General features: G+C 59.0%; 1 protein-coding gene across 3 annotated transcripts in view; it reads right to left on the bottom strand.

Annotated features, from left to right (window-relative positions):
• HMG20B (high mobility group 20B) overlaps positions 1-19,553 on the bottom strand; it is a 41,005-nt gene extending 21,452 nt beyond the window's left edge. The window contains exons 1-4 of one of the 3 annotated variants that reach the window (XM_066574500.1): positions 19,485-19,553; positions 11,722-11,772; positions 9,279-9,384; positions 8,888-9,091 (exon numbers count right to left, since the gene is read on the bottom strand). In XM_066574500.1, coding sequence (XP_066430597.1) covers positions 8,888-9,091; positions 9,279-9,384; positions 11,722-11,756 — 345 coding nt within the window. In that variant the 5' untranslated portion in view covers positions 11,757-11,772; positions 19,485-19,553. Of the gene's footprint in view, positions 1-8,887; positions 9,092-9,278; positions 9,385-11,721; positions 11,773-11,861; positions 12,313-19,484 lie in introns of those variants that run through there. The other 2 variants (XM_066574501.1, XM_066574503.1) reach the window with 2 other exon arrangements.
• Between the last annotated feature and the right edge of the window lie 1,428 nt (positions 19,554-20,981).

Genomic DNA, 20,981 nt, shown 5'->3' with positions numbered 1-20,981 from the left:
TTCCCATAGATAGAGCGGGGAGATCCACGGCCAATGGGCTCCAATGGACCATAATCAGACCCCCCATGTGAAAGCCACGACCGCATGCACCAAATAAGAGGTCCTGAAGCATCGGGCATCCTCCATGCTGGCCCGGTCCGCCTGTATGCGGCATCATGGCAGTGATGGGTACAAGTGAATCCACATCATGCAGGACATCTTGGCGTGGATCCACGCTGCCCAGTTGGCGCTGCCAGTCTCTTCCCCAGGGTGTGGATGAGATTTCATGAGACATCTATATTGTATGGTTGACCACTACAGACTGTTTATGCTACAGATTTTGAACCAATGGTAAGCCTACAGTTTACAGGGCTGTTATAGAGCAGCGCATGAAGTCCTAAAGCCAGGGCAGAGTTTTCTGTGCCATCTTAATGTAGTTACAAAAAATACAGCTAAAAATTCTTTGTGCTGCCCGGTAATTTGCTGAAGCGTTCCGTGTGAATTGGCAGACAAATGGCAGTAGGACTGCGTCCCCTTAAAGCCCGGCTACCTGAAGGAAAGAGCAGCATCTCTGGGTGCCTGAACAGCCAACGCAATTTGGGTAGAAGAAAAGTTTTTGTTCCCGTTAGCTTATTGTAAAATAGAATAGAAAATAACTTCCATTCTGAAAAAAGTTTGTTTTTTTTTATGTGGTCAGGACATCACTAATTAAAAAGTATGTGATTTTGATTGTTTAACCCCTTCCCACTCCATGACGTATAGGTACCTCATGGAGCAGCGGGGTATTATGAAGAGAGGTTGCGGTGTTTATTACAGCTGACACCCGCGGGCAATAGCCGCTATCGGCCGTTTGGCCGATTGTGGCTATTAGCCATTTAAATACCGCTGTCAATTCTGACAGCGGCATTTAAATCCCCTGAATGGTCAGCTGGTCAGTACTGAACGCCGGCTGCGTACAGTGAGGGGAGACAACTCTCCTCCAGCTGCGCTGTCCAAGGTACTCGCTCCTGTGCAGCAGCAGCGCTGTGAGGATACACAGGGACGAGTACCAGCATCACTTGCATCACAGCTCGTCCGTATAAAAGGGCCTTCACTCTTAGCATAAGAGATCAGGATCAGCATCTTTATAGTGTCGTCTCATTTAGGAACTAAGCCCACCTGGCCTGTATGAACAAGAAGGTATAAAGGACGGCGAATGATTGGCTGCTATTGTAGAATACAATTTAGCATCTGTAGGGATAAAGGAGCTCGGTATATGAACCCCACAGACCTGGAGGGCCTTTCCACACTCCAATAGTGGAGCCGAGTATGACAAAACACTATAGAATCTAGGGGTGTCATTTTTTTGTGAGGCGGGATGAACAAAAAACAGCAATTTTGACTTTTTTAGCGCGTTAAACATAATAATTTTACATTACGAAAGCAATTCTGTGTCCTTTATTTTACATAACTATGGTACTATGGAACTATTGTAGTTCTTGTAAAATCCCTTTTGCTGCAGTCTTCACTGGGCGACAGGAAACGATGAGTACCGGCTGCTGCCACTAGAGCAAACGTAGGTCCGTCCTACACATGCTGCCGCCTGACGCTAACAGAATGGGTCATTGGTTTGTATCCCAGGAGAGCAACCCAAACTTCACAAACAACTGGGAGGGTCTGTGCCCCAATACTAAGAGAAACTCATGGTATGAAGAGTTAACCAAGACCAAAAGCTTTGGGGAACGGGGTGGGGACACAAGGAATCAGGATGTCCTAAAACACTCACTGGAGTTGGCAAAAAGAACCGCAAGACGACAGCGAAGCAAGAGATTGAGCCCCATCCGCTGGTATGAAGGTAAAACGTTAGAAAGGTATGGATAGAAGAGCAGATAGTGGAAGCCTGGTGGTGAGCTGCACAGGAAGCACCCGCTGACTAGAGTGCCATAATCCAAAAACAGGGTCTCATCTCTTCATGGGATACACCTCCCTGGGGAGCCAATGGGATACGGCAACCACTGAAGCATCCATCTGGCACGACGCACAGTGGGTCGGGCTCCTGAAGGAAGAGGTAACGGGCGGATCATGCAACATCCAGCTGCTTGAGAGACCACTTCTTGGGATGGGAGGGGGAAGAAACAAAGAAAGTAGGACAACATCTTCAATGAGTTGGGAAATGGAAATGATGCTAGGGAGGGAGGAAGGCACCGGGTAAAGGACTACCGTGTCCCGGTGAGGAAGGAAGGCACCGGGTAAAGGACTACCGTGTCCCGGTGAGGAAGGAAGGCACCGGGTAAAGGACTACCGTGTCCCGGTGAGGAAGGAAGGCACCGGGTAAAGGACTACCGTGTCCCGGTGAGGAAGGAAGGCACCGGGTAAAGGACTACCGTGTCCCGGTGAGGAAGGAAGGCACCGGGTAAAGGACTACCGTGTCCCGGTGAGGAAGGAAGGCACCGGGTAAAGGACTACCGTGTCCCGGTGAGGAAGGAAGGCACCGGGTAAAGGACTACCGTGTCCCGGTGAGGAAGGAAGGCACCGGGTAAAGGACTACCGTGTCCCGGTGAGGAAGGAAGGCACCGGGTAAAGGACTACCGTGTCCCGGTGAGGAAGGAAGGCACCGGGTAAAGGACTACCGTGTCCCGGTGAGGAAGGAAGGCACCGGGTAAAGGACTACCGTGTCCCGGTGAGGAAGGAAGGCATCGGGTAAAGGACTACCATGTCCCGGTGAGGAAGGAAGGCACCGGGTAAAGGACTACCATGTCCCGGTGAGGAAGGAAGGCACCGGGTAAAGGACTACCATGTCCCGGCGAGGGATGAAACAGGGAAAACAGGGGAAAGTCATCAATTCCAATTCTCCTCTCATGGAAGTCAATGCAACTAGACAGGCCACCATCCAAGATATAAGACATAAAGAAGAGACCCTAAGGGGAAAAACTGAAGAAGGGCATCCAATACCAAGTTCAAAGGCCATTGGGGTGTTGGTCTATGGAACAGTGTGCACCACTGCTTGCAGAAAGGTTTTCACAAGGGACTTTGTAACCAAATGTCTCTGAAAGAGGATGGAAGGACAGAGACCCTTAGAATGGCAAGAAGGCTATGAAGCAAAGATGTTCCTGGAAAGAATCGGTGTCTCTTCATGGTGACAGATGGGAGAAGGCTGGCAGTAGGCTCTCATAACCTGAATGACCCAATCCAAGAGTCTGCTGCAGACACTCACATTTAGCTTGCAAAGGGCACCTTGAGCAAGCAGAACTACATGGCCTGGAAGAGCCAATTGGGCGTTTATGATTCGGTTGATCATGTTCACATACAAGGAGAAGAGGAAGCAAATCGGAGCTCCCAAGGGGACTCGAATCCCTTCTGCCTTGATCACCCGTGGGAGAAGTGGAAGATAAAGAGGTAGGGGGTGAAGGGAGCACACACCACCACTAAAAGCATCGGGACCCTCTTCCAGGAGACCGCCATCTGCGGTCAAGACCAGGGGGTGAAACGGGACCCTCTTCCAGGAGACCGCCATCTGCGGTCAAGACCAGGGGGTGAAACGGGACCCTCTTCCAGGAGACCGCCATCTGCGGTCAAGACCAGGGGGTGAAACGGGACCCTCTTCCAGGAGACCGCCATCTGCGGTCAAGACCAGGGGGTGAAACGGGACCCTCTTCCAGGAGACCGCCATCTGCGGTCAAGACCAGGGGGTGAAACGGGACCCTCTTCCAGGAGACCGCCATCTGCGGTCAAGACCAGGGGGTGAAACGGGACCCTCTTCCAGGAGACCGCCATCTGCGGTCAAGACCAGGGGGTGAAACGGGACCCTCTTCCAGGAGACCGCCATCTGCGGTCAAGACCAGGGGGTGAAACGGGACCCTCTTCCAGGAGACCGCCATCTGCGGTCAAGACCAGGGGGTGAAACGGGACCCTCTTCCAGGAGACCGCCATCTGCGGTCAAGACCAGGGGGTGAAACGGGACCCTCTTCCAGGAGACCGCCATCTGCGGTCAAGACCAGGGGGTGAAACGGGACCCTCTTCCAGGAGACCGCCATCTGCGGTCAAGACCAGGGGGTGAAACGGGACCCTCTTCCAGGAGACCGCCATCTGCGGTCAAGACCAGGGGGTGAAACGGGACCCTCTTCCAGGAGACCGCCATCTGCGGTCAAGACCAGGGGGTGAAACGGGACCCTCTTCCAGGAGACCGCCATCTGCGGTCAAGACCAGGGGGTGAAACGGGACCCTCTTCCAGGAGACCGCCATCTGCGGTCAAGACCAGGGGGTGAAACGGGACCCTCTTCCAGGAGACCGCCATCTGCGGTCAAGACCAGGGGGTGAAACGGGACCCTCTTCCAGGAGACCGCCATCTGCGGTCAAGACCAGGGGGTGAAACGGGACCCTCTTCCAGGAGACCGCCATCTGCGGTCAAGACCAGGGGGTGAAACGGGACCCTCTTCCAGGAGACCGCCATCTGCGGTCAAGACCAGGGGGTGAAACGGGACCCTCTTCCAGGAGACCGCCATCTGCGGTCAAGACCAGGGGGTGAAACGGGACCCTCTTCCAGGAGACCGGCATCTGCGGTCAAGACCAGGGGGTGAAACGGGACCCTCTTCTAGCAGACCGGCATCTGCGGTCAAGACCAGGGGGTGAAACGGGACCCTCTTCTAGCAGACCGGCATTTGCGGTCAAGACCAGGGGGTGAAACGGGAGCTAGGAGCAGAGCAGCACAGCACACCTCCGCTCACCAGAGGAGAGCAGCAAACCTGGCTGGTCCAGGTAGAGCAGAAATGTGTTCTATCTGGAGAGGAAGGCTTTCTAGAAAGGTCTGGAGTAGAACTGAGGTAAAGGAACTAACTCCATGGAACTACCATCCTGCAGGCAGATCTAGTCTAAGGCAATGAATTCTGGACTGGATAGTCGCTATATTTTTGCCAGGAGAGAACCGATGCCACTGTCATATTACATGGCAATCCAAGAGAGAAAACGTACTGGGAAGGAGAAGGATGACCGACAGCAACTGAGAGTCTTCATAAGGATGAGACACCAGATATTCTCCTGAAGGATCCTTGACGAGGAGGTGATACAGGTACAGGATAACAGGGACTCCCTAAACAAGGCTAAGGCGGCCGCAGTGACATTCATGAAGCCAAGTGAAGGGCGACACACTGCCAGTGCTCAGACTGTAATGTAACGTGTTGAAGGGGGCACATAGGAGAATGCAGGTAGTGTCAGGCAGGTCTACAGAAGACCACAACCTGTTAGAGTCTATGAAGGAAATGACAAAGTAGTGAGAAGCTCCATCTGAATAGGTGTTGGAGGCGGCCATGTTTGTTACTTCAGATCCAGGATAGGACACACTGAGCCTTCTTTTGTTTTTGGAACAACTGGGTAGACAGAGGTTGATGCCCCAATCTAGAAAAATGCAGAGAGCGTGCTTAATACCAGAAGAATAAAGACGAGACTGGAGAAACTGTCATGGGGGTGGGGGTGGAGGGAGAGAGAAAACAACTCATGGTGGTTTGCAATTATGTCCCCGATCCATGTGTTCTGGCCGAAGAGAAAACTAGGTCTTCAAAGAGTCGGTGTGGCGGGCAGTAGGAGCGCCCAGAGGAGGTTCTGTGAGATTCAGGTTGGGTGGAAAAAGGACTTGATTGAGAAAGGGACAATTCTGAAGGACAATCTCAGAGGTGGAAGGATTATTCCTCAACAGGTTGTCGGAGATCTTTATATAAAACCCAGCTCCCCGAGCTTACCGCTCCCAGACGCTGCTCCGGCTTCCCCCTGCAAAGTCATGTATACAGGGTGCCCCAGACTGTCTATGGGATATCACAGGCTGCTGCAGCCAGTGTTGAGCTGTGTCATTGGCTGCAGCAGCTGTGATGTCCTGTAAACAAGCGGGACTGCAGCCTGTAAACAGCAGGAGCGGGGACCAAGGGGTGGGGAGCAAGGACCAAGGGGTGGGGAGCGAGGGCCAAGGGGTGGGGAGCATATGACCGTTTTAGAGCAGAGGCTACTGGGTTTTAGAGAAAAAAAAGGATCTTGGAGAATCCCTTTAAGACTGTTTCCGAGGCATTTGGTCTTTGTGGAAGAAGCGCCTCCCTCCCTCCCCATCCCCATGCGTCGCTCCTGTTATGCTAATCTCTTAATAAAGGGATTGGAGTCCTTATAGATTTATAATACAGATTTTTATACTAAACTTGTCAAATTAAAAAAAAAAAAAAACTATGAATAAAAAGATCTGAGGCGCTTGGGCTAGAGATGAGCGAGCACACTGGTCCGAGTATTAGGGTGCTCGAGATGCTCGTTACTGGAGATGAACACCACGCGGTACTCGTCTCGATTAAACGAGCACTGACCATTGAATTCAATGGAGCCGGCAATACAGCAATGGGCTGCCGGCGATCGCGGGATGAATTGTCGGGAAGGGCTTAAATATATAAGCCCTTCCCTGCAATTCATCCAGAAATGTGTGAAAATATATATATAACACACACACACACACACACACACACACACCTGGTCCCGACAGCCTGACCAATCAGAGGCAGATCTCACACCCATTCATGAATTCATGAATGGGTGAGTGACTGCAGCCTCTCATTGGCTTAGCGCAGGGACCAATCAGATGAGGCAGCAGTCACTCACCCATTCATGAATGGGTGTGTGAGTGAGATCTGCCTCTGATTGGTCAGGCTGTGACCAATTAGAGGCAGCTCATTCAGCAGGCGGTGATTTTAAATCCCCGGCTGCTGAATACTACTCACAGCTGTTCAGAGCAGTTCAGGAGGACTGCCGCTGGCGGCGCTGAACTCCGTCTGCCGGGACCAGGTGAGTATATATATTTTTTTATTTTTACACATTTCTGGATGAATTGCAGGGAAGGGCTTATATATTTAACCCCTTCCCGACAATTCATCCCGCGATCGCCGGCAGTCCATTGCTTTCAATGGAGTCGGCTGTATTGCCGGCTCCATTGAATTCAATGGGCAAACATCGTTCTTCTCTGCACAGCTGTTACAGCTATGGCAGAGGAGAACGATCTTTATGCTGACAGTGCGGGGGGGGGGGGGGGGGCACTCTTGCCACTATTGTGGCTTCCCCTCGCCTGCCCTATCCGTTTCTGTGTCGTTCCCATCACTTTCTTGAACTTCCCAGGTTTTCACAAATGAAAACCTTAGTGAGCATCGGTCATATACAAAAATGCTCGGGTCGCCCATTGACTTCAATGGGGTTCGTTACGCGAGACGAACCCTCGAACATCACTGAAAGTTCGACTCGAGTAACGAGCACCCGAGCATTTTGGTGCTCGCTCATCTCTAGCTTGGGCATTTTCCCATTTCTTCAGACACAACCATGAATATCCTGCTTTAAGGCTATGGACACCGGGGAGTTCCCCAACTCCAGTCCTCAGGGACCACTAACAGGTCCTGTTGTCAGGATTTCCTCAGTGTTGCACAGGTGATGTAATTGTCGGGGCCTCAGACATCGCCACAGGTGTTCTTACTATAGGAGATCCTGAAAACATGACCTGTTGGGGCCCCTGAGGATTGGAGTTGGGGACCCCTGGTTTAGAGGAGTCACTGAAGCGAACTGTCTTCGCCTTGCTTTTACAGAGTAATCATTCATAGACAGGATCTCCATGCAAATTAACTCACAAGCCATTCAGATACAAGTGACTGACTTTACAGACGACTTTTGATCAACCAGCGACTATTTTTTTGTGAACCTAAGGGCCCATTTACACGCAAAGATAATCCTTTAAAAGATAGGTTTTGAGTGATTGTTTTGCATAAGCTGCTAGCGGACACTAAGGTCCATTAGCAGCTTATCACCTTCATTTGCATGTTAATGAGCCTCCAGGAGCTGTATGCAGCAGGTGGTCTGTTCTCTGCATACCGGTCTATTTTTCTGCCATGGGGCTGCCAAGGGCTCCCTGCTGAATACAATGTAATCAGCACTCCCATGGAGAGTACAGCACCGTGGACAGCAAACACAGAATGCGGTCTGTTATCTTCACTCCAGCTGAATGATGGATTTTATGCACAGCTAAAAATCATCATTCAGCTGAAGAGTAAAGATAGGAGCATTTACACACATCGATAATCGCTCAAACAAGGGCTTTTGAGCGATAATCGTTGTGTAAATGGGCCCTAACTGACCCCTAGTCACCATCTCAGTGGCCATGTGTGGACCAAACAAAAATCGTTGGAATTTGATCGTTTGAGCAATTATTCGACTGATAGTCGCCCCCTGTAAACATACCCCAACTTCTCAACATCACATGGTGTACACTGACATGCGGCTGTACGGGCTTTATATGGAGCAGGCTCGCAAGCAGATTCACTCTATACATGGCGGATGCCGGCTGTCTGATAGCAGACACTCACCCACAACAGGCACAATCAGCGCCGAAAAGGGTTCTAGCAGTTAACCCTCTAAATGCCCCAATCATTAAGACTGTGAGGTACCATTTGGTTACCATGGCAGCCGGGGCCACAATATGGAACATTAAATAGAACCACTAAAAAGTACAGGTTGTGCTACAAAACACAAGAACCGAAATGGGGACGATGTCACAAGTAGCGCCAGACTGGTTTAATGAGCCCCTATTGCTGGCTGACCCTTTTATAGGGTTGCCAATAGTTACCACAACCCTATAATAGTGTTCAGAATGTGGCCTCTAACCGCGCGCAGAAAAGGGGGTCTTCCAGTAGTTCTACAAGCCTCCATCGCCCCCCGCTATATGGATGGTGTACAAGTATCGTTACTGACAGATAACGGCACAAGTGTGTGAAGGACCATATAAGTCGCAGTCAAACAAGCTTTAAGTTTGCCGCTAGACAGTGTGAGTCCCCAAACCAAAGTCCTTAAAGCCTCTTCCTCCGTTCGGTACGGGCGGCAGTAATTGGACTAGAGCTGGATACAGATGATAGAACAACTCTTGGCCCACCTGTTTCTCCTCCGTCGGCAGGGTACTCCATTCTGCCCCCAGCATCTTGGTGATCTCCGGGAAGGCCAGGTCAGGATGTTGTGTTCGGATCTGTTCTCGGCGCTCATTCAGAAAGCGCACATAGCCAGTAACGGGAGCCTTGGGGCCGTTGGGCAGGATCTTCTTCCGCTTCTTCCCCTTGGGCCATCCTCTCTTCTTCACTGGCTACATTCACAGAGAAACACATCAATGTCAACAGCTACACATCCTGCATACAAGGGTTCACAGACTGCACGAGAGTCCAGAGACTGCACGAGAGTCCAGAGTCTGCACGAGAGTCCAGAGACTGCACGAGAGTCCACAGACTGCACGAGAGTCCAGAGACTGCACGAGAGTCCAGAAGGCTTCTTACCTCTTCCTCGGTGACTGCGCCCTTTTCATTGGGTCTCGGCACATCAACCTTTTCCTGTTTGACGGCAACTAGAAAGTTGCCACTATGTGTTTTGGCCACAGGATGCCTGGAACATAAGAATGACAACTATTAGTCCTACTAGGAGGCATTAGACCACAAGAATGAGGCAGCCCGACCCTGCGGGCCAACATGGCCCCCCCATGCAGGCAACATCGGCTACTACCGCCACCTTTACAGCATTTACAAAAGCTTCGCCACAAAACAGAAGGAAAACATTATGCCCAAATGCAAAGTTGGTAATGCAATCCGCAAAATTATCTTTTTGTAGCATTCTATTCCTAACCTGTTAAACCCTACAAGACCCACCCAGGAACGGGCGAGGCCGGTTAGCGACAGGATCTCTTGTGTACGCTGAGCCCGTTGTCTGCAGTCGACTTTGGGTGGTTTCGGGTGACGGCAGTGTTGGGTTTACACCAAACATCCCTTCTAGGTTTATAGCCACCAAGTTCACCCTCGGTCTCCTTAGACAGAACCCCACCCCCCAGAAAGAACGTGTGCCCCACCCCCTCCCTCAGACAGAACGCACACCCTTGTCTGTACAAGGTCTTACTAATGGTAACCATCATAGAGGTACTCACAGCACTCCCATCTACTGTCTGTACAGGGTAATCATCATAGAGGTACTCACAGCACTCCCATCTACTGTCTGTACAGGGTCTTACAGGGTAACCATCATAGAGGTACTCACAGCACTCCCATCTACTGTCTGTACAAGGTCTTACAGGGTAATCATCAGAGGTACTCACAGCACTCCCATCTACTGTCTGTACAGGGTAATCATCATAGAGGTACTCACAGCACTCCCATCTACTGTCTGTACAAGGTCTTACAGGGTAACCATCATAGAGATACTCACAGCACTCCCATCTACTGTCTGTACAAGGTCTTACAGGGTAACCATCATAGAGGTACTCACAGCACTCCCATCTACTGTCTGTACAGGGGAATCATCATAGAGGTACTCACAGCACTCCCATCTGTCTGTACAAGGTCTTACTAATGGTAACCAGTATACAGGCACTCACAGCACTCCCATCTACTGTCTATACAAGGTCTTACAGGATAATCATCATAGAGGTACTCACAGCACTCCCATCTACTGTCTGTACAGGGTCTTACAGGATAATCATCATAGAGGTACTCACAGCACTCCCATCTACTGTCTGTACAGGGTCTTACAGGGTAATCATCATAGAGGTACTCACAGCACTCCCATCTACTGTCTGTACAGGGTCTTACAGGGTAATCATCATAGAGGTACTCACAGCACTCCCATCTACTGTCTGTACAGGGTCTTACAGGGTAATCATCATAGAGGTACTCACAGCACTCCCATCTACTGTCTGTACAGGGTCTTACAGGGTAACCATCATAGAGGTACTCACAGCACTCCCATCTACTGTCTGTACAGGGTCTTACAGGGTAACCATCATAGAGGTACTCACAGCACTCCCATCTACTGTCTGTACAGGGTCTTACAGGGTAATCATCATAGAGGTACTCACAGCACTCCCATCTGTCTGTACAAGGTCTTACTAATGGTAACCAGTATACAGGCACTCACAGCACTCCCATCTACTGTCTATACAAGGTCTTACAGGATAATCATCATAGAGGTACTCACAGCACTCCCATCTACTGTCTGTACAGGGTCTTACAGGATAATCATCATAGAGGTACTCACAGCACTCCCATCTACTGTCTGTACAGGGTCTTACAGGGTAATCATCATAGAGGTACTCACAGCACTCCCATCTACTGTCTGTACAGGGTCTTACAGGGTAATCATCATAGAGGTACTCACAGCACTCCCATCTACTGTCTGTACAGGGTCTTACAGGGTAACCATCATAGAGGTACTCACAGCACTCCCATCTACTGTCTGTACAGGGTCTTACAGGGTAATCATCATAGAGGTACTCACAGCACTCCCATCTACTGTCTGTACAGGGTAATCATCATAGAGGTACTCACAGCACTCCCATCTACTGTCTGTACAGGGTCTTACGGGGTAATCATCAGAGGTACTCACAGCACTCCCATCTACTGTCTGTACAGGGTCTTACAGGGTAACCATCATAGAGGTACTCACAGCACTCCCATCTACTGTCTGTACAGGGTCTTACAGGGTAATCATCATAGAGGTACTCACAGCACTCCCATCTACTGTCTGTACAGGGTCTTACAGGGTAATCATCATAGAGGTACTCACAGCACTCCCATCTACTGTCTGTACAGGGTAATCATCATAGAGGTACTCACAGCACATCCCATCTACTGTCTGTACAAGGTCTTACAGGGTAACCATCATAGAGGTACTCACAGCACTCCCATCTACTGTCTGTACAAGGTCTTACAGGGTAATCATCATAGAGGTACTCACAGGACTCCCGGCAGATGCTTGGTGGCTTGAGACATAATCTTTCAGTATCTGCTGTTGGAGGGAGAAGTAAAGCAGTCAGCTGCATATTCAATGCACACGGAGTCAGACCCCAGTAGGTCCCAACGCAAAGGGGGACGCACACTGCCCAGAAGTATGTAGGTCATGACTCGCCACAGCTAGAAGGTAAGAGCCAGAGCGGATCAGCCAGTACGTCCTAATAGGACTTGTGTCATCTTTATATGCAAGTAAGGCTTCTGTCCACGGGCCTGCGGCATACGCAGCGCATGGAGGCAATGAGACTCGACACCAGCATGGACCCAGCGGTTCATATAGCAGAGAAAGTAAATCGCAGCATGCACTATTCCTCTGCAGCTCCGTATCCAACCTCTGCCCCTACGCCGGCATCGCAACGAATCACCTGGACACAGCGGGGAATTGACAAGACAATCACTGTGCCTGTCCGTGACATCAGACGCCAATAAGCGAGATGGAATAATACCTCCACAGCGCCACCTTATCGGAAGGCAGTATTACTGCAAGCCAAAGTCAGACTGTATAAGCCTTGTAACAATGACTGGGAATTACAAGCAAAGCCAGACTCCAGGTACAGACAGCTGTTTCAGGGTGTTCGCCCCTCATCAGTGTACAGTAGGAGTCTGGCTTTTGCTCACTTTGGCTTGAAGGAATACTGCCTTCCAATAGGTGGCACTGTGGGGGCATTATTCAATCTCCCATATTACCTCGAGGAGCATGAATGGCCTTTTGAGTTTCCTCACCCACAGCACATACAGCCGTCCTAGCATACATCCGTCCGTCCACGCAGCCGCCCCACCGCACATCAGTCCGTCCACGCAGCCGCCCCACCGCACATCAGTCCGTCCACGCAGCCGCCCCACCGCACATCAGTCCGTCCACGCAGCCGCCCCACCGCACATCAGTCCGTCCACGCAGCCGCCCCACCGCACATCAGTCCGTCCACGCAGCCGCCCCACGCACATCAGTCCGTCCACGCAGCCGCCCCACCGCACATCAGTCCGTCCACGCAGCCGCCCCACCGCACATCAGTCCGTCCACGCAGCCGCCCCACCGCACATCCGTCCCTCCACGCAGCCGCCCCACCGCACATCCGTCCGTCCACGCAGCCGCCCCACCGCCATCAGTCCGTCCACGCAGCCGCCCCACCGCACATCAGTCCGTCCACGCAGCCGCCCCACCGCACATCAGTCCGTCCACGCAGCCGCCCCACCGCACATCCGTCCGTCCACGCAGCCGCCCCACTGCACATCCGTCCCTCCACGCAGCCGCCACACCGCACATCCGTCCGTCCACGCAGCCGCCCCCACTGCACATCCGTCCGTCCACGCAGCCGCCCCACCGCACATCCGTCCGTCCACGCAGCCGCCCCCACTGCACATACACCCGTCCGAGCTCACAGCCGCCCCACCGCACACCCATCCATGCACACACCCACCCCACTGCACATACACTCACCCATCCTCACAGCCACCCCACCACACACCCATCCTAGCATACACACGCCCTTCAGTCACCCCACCGCCCCCACCCGTCCATCCACACAGCCGCCCCCACTGCACATACACCCGTCCGAGCTCACAGCCGCCCCACCGCACACCCATCCATGCACACACCCACCCCACTGCACATACACTCACCCATCCTCACAGCCACCCCACCACACACCCATCCTAGCATACACACGGCCTTCCAGTCACCCCACCGCCCCCACCCGTCCATCCACACAGCCGCCCCACTGCACATACACCTGTCCCTCCACGCAGCTGCCCCACCGCACACCCATCGTCCACACCCGCCCCACTGCACATACACCCATCCGTTCGTCTGTACACACGCACATACACTCACCCATCCTCACAGCCACCCCACCACACACCCATCCTAGCAGACTCGTCCATCCTGTCACCGCACACCAGTGCTAGCATGCACCCGTCCGTCCTCATCGCTACCGTACACCCGTCCTCACAGATGCCCCACCGCACATAGATCCATCCTAGCATCTACCCATCCGTCGGTCTTCACAGCCACCCCACCACACACCCATCCTAGAATACACCAGTCCGTCCACAGCTGCCCAACAAACACCCATCCGTCATCACAGCCGCCCCACCGCACACCCATCTAGCATACACTCGTCCGTCCACAGCTGCCCCATCAAACACCCATCCTAGCATACACTCGTCCGTCCTCAGTCACCTCATACCCGTGTTAGCATGCACATATCCGTCCTCAACGCCACCGTACACCCGCACACACCCGTCCTCACAGAACCCCACCGCACACCCATCCGTCCTCACCCCGTCTGTCTTCTCAGCCGCACATACACCCGTCGTAGCATCTACCCATCAATCTGTCCTCACAGCCACCCCACCGCACACCCATCCTAGAATACACCCGTCCGTGCTCACAGCCACCCCACTGCATTTACATCCATCCATCCTCACAGCCGCCCACCGCACACCCATCTATCCTCACCCTGTCTGTCTTCACAGCCGCCCGGCCGCACATACACCCGTCCGTTTTGACAGCCGCACACACATCCGTCCTCACAGAACCCACCGCACACCCACCCATCCATCCTCAGTCGCCCCGCCGCACATACACCCGTCAGTCCCCACCCCCCTGTCCGTCCGTACAGCCGCCCACCACACATACTCCAGTGCGTCCTCACACCCGTGTCTTCACAGCTGTCCATCCACACACTCGTCCCACCCCATACACCCGTCCATCCTCACATACACCGGTCCATCCTGCCAGCCGCCCACCACACACCTATGCTAGCATACACGGTCCGTCCTCTCCCCTGTCCGTCTTCACAGCCATCCATCCTCACAGCCACCCCACACCCATCCTAGCATACACCCGTCCATCCTCACAGCCGCCCCACCACCCACACTCACGTCCCCCCTCCCACGTCGTCCGTGTCTCCCCCACTCCCGTCCCCCCCTCCCCACGCCCGTCCATGTCTCCCCCACGCCCTACTGTCCCCACATCCGCCCGCCCCCCCACATCCGTCCGCGTCTCCCCCACATCCGTCCCCCCCACGTCCGTCCGCGTCTCCCCCACGCCCGTCCGCGTCTCCCCCACGCCCTACTGTCCCCACATCCGCCCGCCCCCCCCCCACGTCCGTCCGCATCTCCCCCACGTCCGTCCGCGCTCCCCCACGTCCGCCCGCGCCACCCCCACGTCCGTCCCCCCCACACGTCCGCCCGCGTCCCCCCCACGTCCGCCCCCCCCCACGTCCGCCCGCGTCTCCCCCACGTCCGCCCGCGTCTCCCCCACGTCCGTCCCCCCCCACGTCCGCCCGCGTCTCCCCCACGTCCGTCCCCCCCCACGTCCGCCCGCGTCTCCCCACGTCCGTCCCCCCCCACGTCCGCCCGCGTCTCCCCCACGTCCGCCCGCGTCTCCCCCACGTCCGCCCCCCCCCACGTCCGCCCGCGTCTCCCCCACGTCCGTCCGCGTCTCCCCCACGTCCGTCCCCCCCCCACGTCCGCCCGCGTCTCCCCCACGTCCGCCCCCCCCCACGTCCGCCCGCGTCTCCCCCACGTCCGTCCGCGTCTCCCCCACGTCCGTCCCCCCCCCACGTCCGCCCGCGTCTCCCCCACGTCCGCCCCCCCCATGTCGCCCGCGTCTCCCCCACCCCCCCCACGTCCGCCCGCGTCTCCCCCACCCCCCCACGTCCGCCCGCGTCTCCCCCACCCCCGTCTCCCCCACCCCCCCACGTCCGCCCGCTGTCTCCCCCACCCCCCCACGTCCGCCCGCGTCTCCCCCACCCCCCCACGTCCGCCCGCGTCTCCCCCACCCCCGTCTCCCCCACCCCCCCACGTCCGCCGCGTCTCCCCACCCCCCCACGTCGCCCGCGTCTCCCCCACGTCCGTCCCCCCCCCACGTCCGCCCGCGTCTCCCCCACGTCCGTCCCCCCCCACGTCCGTCCCCCCCCCACGTCCGCCGCGTCTCCCCCACGTCCGTCCCCCCCCCACGTCCGTCCCCCCCCCCACGTCCGCCCGCGTCTCCCCCACGTCCGTCCCCCCCCACGTCCGTCCCCCCCCCACGTGCGTCCCCCCCCCACGTGCGCCCGCGTCTCCCCCCCCACGTCCGCCCGCGTCTCCCCCACGTCCGTCCCCCCCCCACGTCCGCCCGCGTCTCCCCACGTCCGTCCCCCCCCCACGTCCGCCCGCGTCTCCCCCACGTCCGTCCCCCCCCCCACGTCCGCCCGCGTCTCCCCCACGTCCGTCCCCCCCCCCACGTCCGCCCGCGTCTCCCCCACGTCCGTCCCCCCCCACGTCCGCCCGCGTCTCCCCCACGTCCGTCCCCCCCCCAAGTCCGTCCCCCCACGTCCGCCGCGTCTCCCCCACGTCCGTCCGTCCCCCCCCCACGTCCGCCCGTCCCCCCCACGTCCCCCCCCCACGTCCGTCCGCCCCCACGTCCGTCCGTCCGCGTCTCCCGCACGTCCGTCCGCGTCTCCCGCACGTCCGTCCGCCCCCACGTCCGTCCGCCCCCACGTCCGTCCGCCCCCACGTCCGTCCGCCCCCACGTCCGTCCGCGTCTCCCGCACGTCCGTCCGCCCCACGTCCGTCCGCGCTCCCCCACGTCCGCCCGCCCCCACGTCCGTCCGCGCTCCCCCACGTCCGTCCCCCCCACACGTCCGCCCGCGTCCCCCCCACGTCCGTCCCCCCCCACGTCCGCCCGCGTCTCCCCCCACGTCCCCCCCACGTCCGCCCGCGTCTCCCCCACGTCCGTACCCCGTCTCCCCACGTCCGTCCCCGTCTCCCCCACGTCCGTCCCCGTCTCCCCCACGTCCGTCCCCCCCTACGTCCGCCCGCGTCTCCCCCACGTCCGTCCGCCCGCTTCTCCCCCACGTCCGTCCGCGTCTCCCCCACGTCCCCCCCCCCCACGTCCGCCCGCCCCCCCCCCACGTCCGCCCGCGTCTCCCCCACGTCCGCCCCCCCCCACGTCCGCCCGCGTCTCCCCACGTCCGTCCCCCCCCCACGTCCGCCCGCGTCTCCCCCCCACGTCCGCCGCGTCTCCCCCACGACCGTCCCCCCCACGTCCGCCGCGTTCCCCCACGTCCGCCCCCCCCCCCACGTCCGCCCGCGTCTCCCCCACGTCCGTCCCCCCCACGTCCGCCCGCGTCTCCCCCACGTCCGTCCGCGTCTCCCCCACGTCCGTCCCCCCCCCCACGTCCGCCCACGTCCGCCCACGTCTCCCCACGTCCGTCCCCCCCCCCACGTCCGCCCGCGTCTCCCCCACGTCCGTCCCCCCCCCCACGTCCGCCCGCGTCTCCCCCACGTCCGTCCCCCCCCCACGTCCGCCCGCGTCTCCCCCACGTCCGTCCCCCCCCACGTCCGCCCGCGTCTCCCCACGTCCGTCCCCCCCCACGTCCGCCCGCGTCTCCCCCACGTCCGCCCGCGTCTCCCCCACGTCCGTCCCCCCCCCCCCACGTCCGCCCGCGTCTCCCCCACGTCCGTCCCCCCCACGTCCGCCCGCGTCTCCCCCACGTCCGTCCCCCCCCACGTCCGCCCGCGTCTCCCCACGTCCGTCCGCGTCTCCCCCACGTCCGTCCCCCCCCCCCACGTCCGCCCGCGTCTCCCCCACGTCCGTCCCCCCCCCCACGTCCGTCCCCCCCCACGTCCCCCCCACGTCCGCCCGCGTCTCCCCCACATCCGTCCCCCCCCCACGTCCGCCCGCGTCTCCCCCAAGTCCGTCCCCCCCCCACGTCCGCCCGCGTCTCCCCCACGTCCGTCCCCCCCCACGTCCGCCCGCGTCTCCCCCCACGTCCGTCCGTCCCCCCCCCACGTCCGTCCGTCCCCCCCCCACGTCCGCCCGCGTCTCCCCCACCACGTCCGTCCGCCCCCACGTCCGTCCGCGTCCACGTCCGTCCGCGTCTCCCGCACGTCCGTCCGCCCCCACGTCCGTCCGCCCCCACGTCCGTCCGCCCCCACGTCCGTCCGCCCCCACGTCCGTCCGCGTCTCCCGCACGTCCGTCCGCGTCTCCCGCACGTCCGTCCGCCCCCACGTCCGTACCGCGTCTCCCGCACGTCCGTCCGCCCCCACGTCCGTCCGCGTCTCCCGCACGTCCGTCCGCCCCCACGTCCGTCCGCGTCTCCCGCACGTCCGTCCGCCCCCACGTCCGTCCGCGTCTCCCGCACGTCCGTCCGCCCCCACGTCCGTCCGCGTCTCCCGCACGTCCGTCCGCCCCCACGTCCGTCCGCGTCTCCCGCACGTCCGTCCGCCCCCACGTCCGTCCGCGTCTCCCGCACGTCCGTCCGCCCCCACGTCCGTCCGCGTCTCCCGCACGTCCGTCCGCCCCCACGTCCGTCCGCGTCTCCCGCACGTCCGTCCGCCCCCACGTCCGTCCGCGTCTCCCGCACGTCCGTCCGCCCCCACGTCCGTCCGCGTCTCCCGCACGTCCGTCCGCCCCCACGTCCGTCCGCGTCTCCCGCACGTCCGTCCGCCCCCACGTCCGTCCGCGTCTCCCGCACGTCCGTCCGCCCCCACGTCCGTCCGCGTCTCCCGCACGTCCGTCCGCCCCCACGTCCGTCCGCGTCTCCCGCACGTCCGTCCGCCCCCACGTCCGTCCGCGTCTCCCGCACGTCCGTCCGCCCCCACGTCCGTCCGCCCCCACGTCCGTCCGCGTCTCCCGCACGTCCGTCCGCCCCCATGTCCGTTCCCCCCCCCGCCCCCTACTGTCCCCACATCCGTCCATGTCTCCCCCACGCCCTACTGTGCCCACGGCCGTCCGCGTCCCCCCCACGTCCGCCCGCGTCTCCCCCACATCCGTCCCCCCCCCCCCCTACTGTCCCCACATCCACCTGCCCCCTACTGTCCCCACACCCGCCCGCCCCCACGTCCGTCCGCGTCTCCCCCACGTCCGCCCCCCCCGCACGGCCGTCCGCGTCTCCCCCCATGTCCACCCCCCACGTCCACCCCCCCCCCGCACGGCCGTCCGCGTCTCCCCCACATCCGTCCCGCCCCCCACATCCGTCCGTGTCTCCCCCACGCCCTACTGTCCCCACGACCGTCCGCGTCCCCCCCCCCCACGTCCGCCCGCGTCTCCCCCACATCCGTGCCCCTCCCCCCCATGTCTCCCCCACATCCGCCCCCCCTGCCCCCACATCCACCTGCCCCCTACTGTCCCCACACCCGTCCCCCCCCCCCCCACGTCCGTCCGCGTCTCCCCCACGTCCGCCCCCCCCACGTCCGTCCGCGTCTCCCCCACGTCCGCCCCCCACGTCCACCCGCTCCTACCGCCCCCCCCGCGTCCATTCGTCCCCCCACACGTCCGTCCCCGCATCTCCCTCCCCCTGTGTCCATTTGTCCCCGCCCCATCATCTCCCCCGCGTCTATTCGTCCCCCCCATCCCTGCGTCTCCCTCCCGCATCCGTCCCCGCGTCCCTCCCGCATCCGTCCCAGCATCTACCATCCCCCCGCGACCGTTCGTCCCCTCTACATCTCCCCATCCCCTCGGCTCCCCGTCCGTCCGTCCGTCACCTCGTCTCTGTCCCCCCCCGTCTTTCCCCACAGCCCCACATAGCCCGTCCGCACAGCCACCCAGGCATACAGCCGTCCCTCCTCACAGCCGCCCCGCCGCACATACAGCCGTCCCTCCTCACAGCCGCCCCGCCGCACATACAGCCGTCCCTCCTCACAGCCGCCCCGCCGCACATACACCCGTCCCTCCTCACACCCAGGCACAGTCGCCTCACAGACGGACAAGGCTACATCACCTCTCATTAAACTTTCCTCCTTGTGTCTCAGCCGCACTTGAACAAGGTCCGCCCCGCTACTCCGATTGGCTGAGCGCCTGCCCCGTTGCGCCGCTCCTCATTCGCGATAGGTTGAGCGCTCTTTCTTATATTATGAGACTGGCGAGAACGGTAAACGCTGATTGGATGACGCCGTTGGACACAGCGCGCTGTAGAATAATACCGCACAGTGATTGGTGGAGAGAAGTGTCAATGAGGCCGACAGCAATTTAGGCTGCGCTCTGCTTTGTCGCCACCAATCATTAATGAGCTCCATCCTAGTGGGGATCTGGGCCGCATATTACCAATTTCTGCTACAGCTCTGCCCTAACAACCAATCAGGTTGAATCAGCCAACCCAAACAACCAATCAGGTTGCTGGAATTGCTGATAACGGCAGAGAAGTTGCAGAAATTGATAATATGCACCTGGGCCGGAAGTAAGGTGTAGATGGGGCGTGGCCAGGGGGCACAACAAGCCCCGCCCCTCAAGCTCAGGTTGTGCTGGTGATGACGCGGGTTTTATAGTTTGGGACGTTCTGCCTGCGGGGAGCCGGTGGGGGAGTGGTGGGGACGACTGCAGACGGGGGGAGGGCGACCAGGGGGCGGGGGCGACGAGAGGGGGGCAGGAGAGCAGTGGGTGGTGTAGAGGGTGGGCGGGAGGGACTGCAGGTGGGAGGATACCAGACCACAGGGGCGACCAGTGGGGGTGGGAGAGACCAGAGGGCGGGGCATATATCCCTATTCCACACCACCTTTACACGAGCCAACCCAAACAACCAATCACCGTGAATCAGACAACCCAACAACCAATCACTGTGAATGAGTTAATCCAAGCAACCAATCAGGTTGCCAATGGTGTGGAGGTGGGATTTAGTTATACGCCGGGGGAATGTACGTTTATGTCCCGTCAAGGGGTTAAAAAGCCCCACAGGGCACTAAAACACCTGAAGCCCCCTGAGAGGAATGGAGGCGCAGCGCTTCAACCGCCAGATAAATCGCCTGTGTGAGGACGGCCTTAGTGGATGCGGGACCCCTCCATCCGGCGGATCTGCGCCGCGGGCTGCGAAGGGATCTACTCTGCAGGCTGTGGAGGGATCTTTACCGCAAGCTGTGACCAGATCTGCGCCGCGGGCTGTGAAGGGATCCGCTCGGCGGGCTGTGAAGGGATCCGCTCGGCGGGCTGTGAAGGGATCCGCTTGGTGGGCTGTCAAGGGATCCACTCCACGGGCTGCGGACGGTTTCTGCGCCGCGGGCTGCGAAGGGATCTACTCTGCAGGCTGTGGAGGGATCTGAGCCGCGGACTGCAAAGGAATCTACTCTGCAGGCTGTGGAGGGATCTTTACCGCAAGCTGTGACCAGATCTGCGCCGCGGGCTGTGAAGGGATCCGCTCGGCGGGCTGTGAAGGGATCCGCTTGGTGGGCTGTCAAGGGATCCACTCCACGGGCTGCGGACGGTTTCTGCGCCGCGGGCTGCGAAG

This window comes from Eleutherodactylus coqui, chromosome 7 (genome assembly GCF_035609145.1).
Source record: "Eleutherodactylus coqui strain aEleCoq1 chromosome 7, aEleCoq1.hap1, whole genome shotgun sequence".
NCBI lineage: Eukaryota > Metazoa > Chordata > Amphibia > Anura > Eleutherodactylidae > Eleutherodactylus > Eleutherodactylus coqui.
The sequence above is the reverse complement of the archived record's forward strand: the minus strand, read 5'-3'. Positions and strand labels throughout refer to the sequence as shown.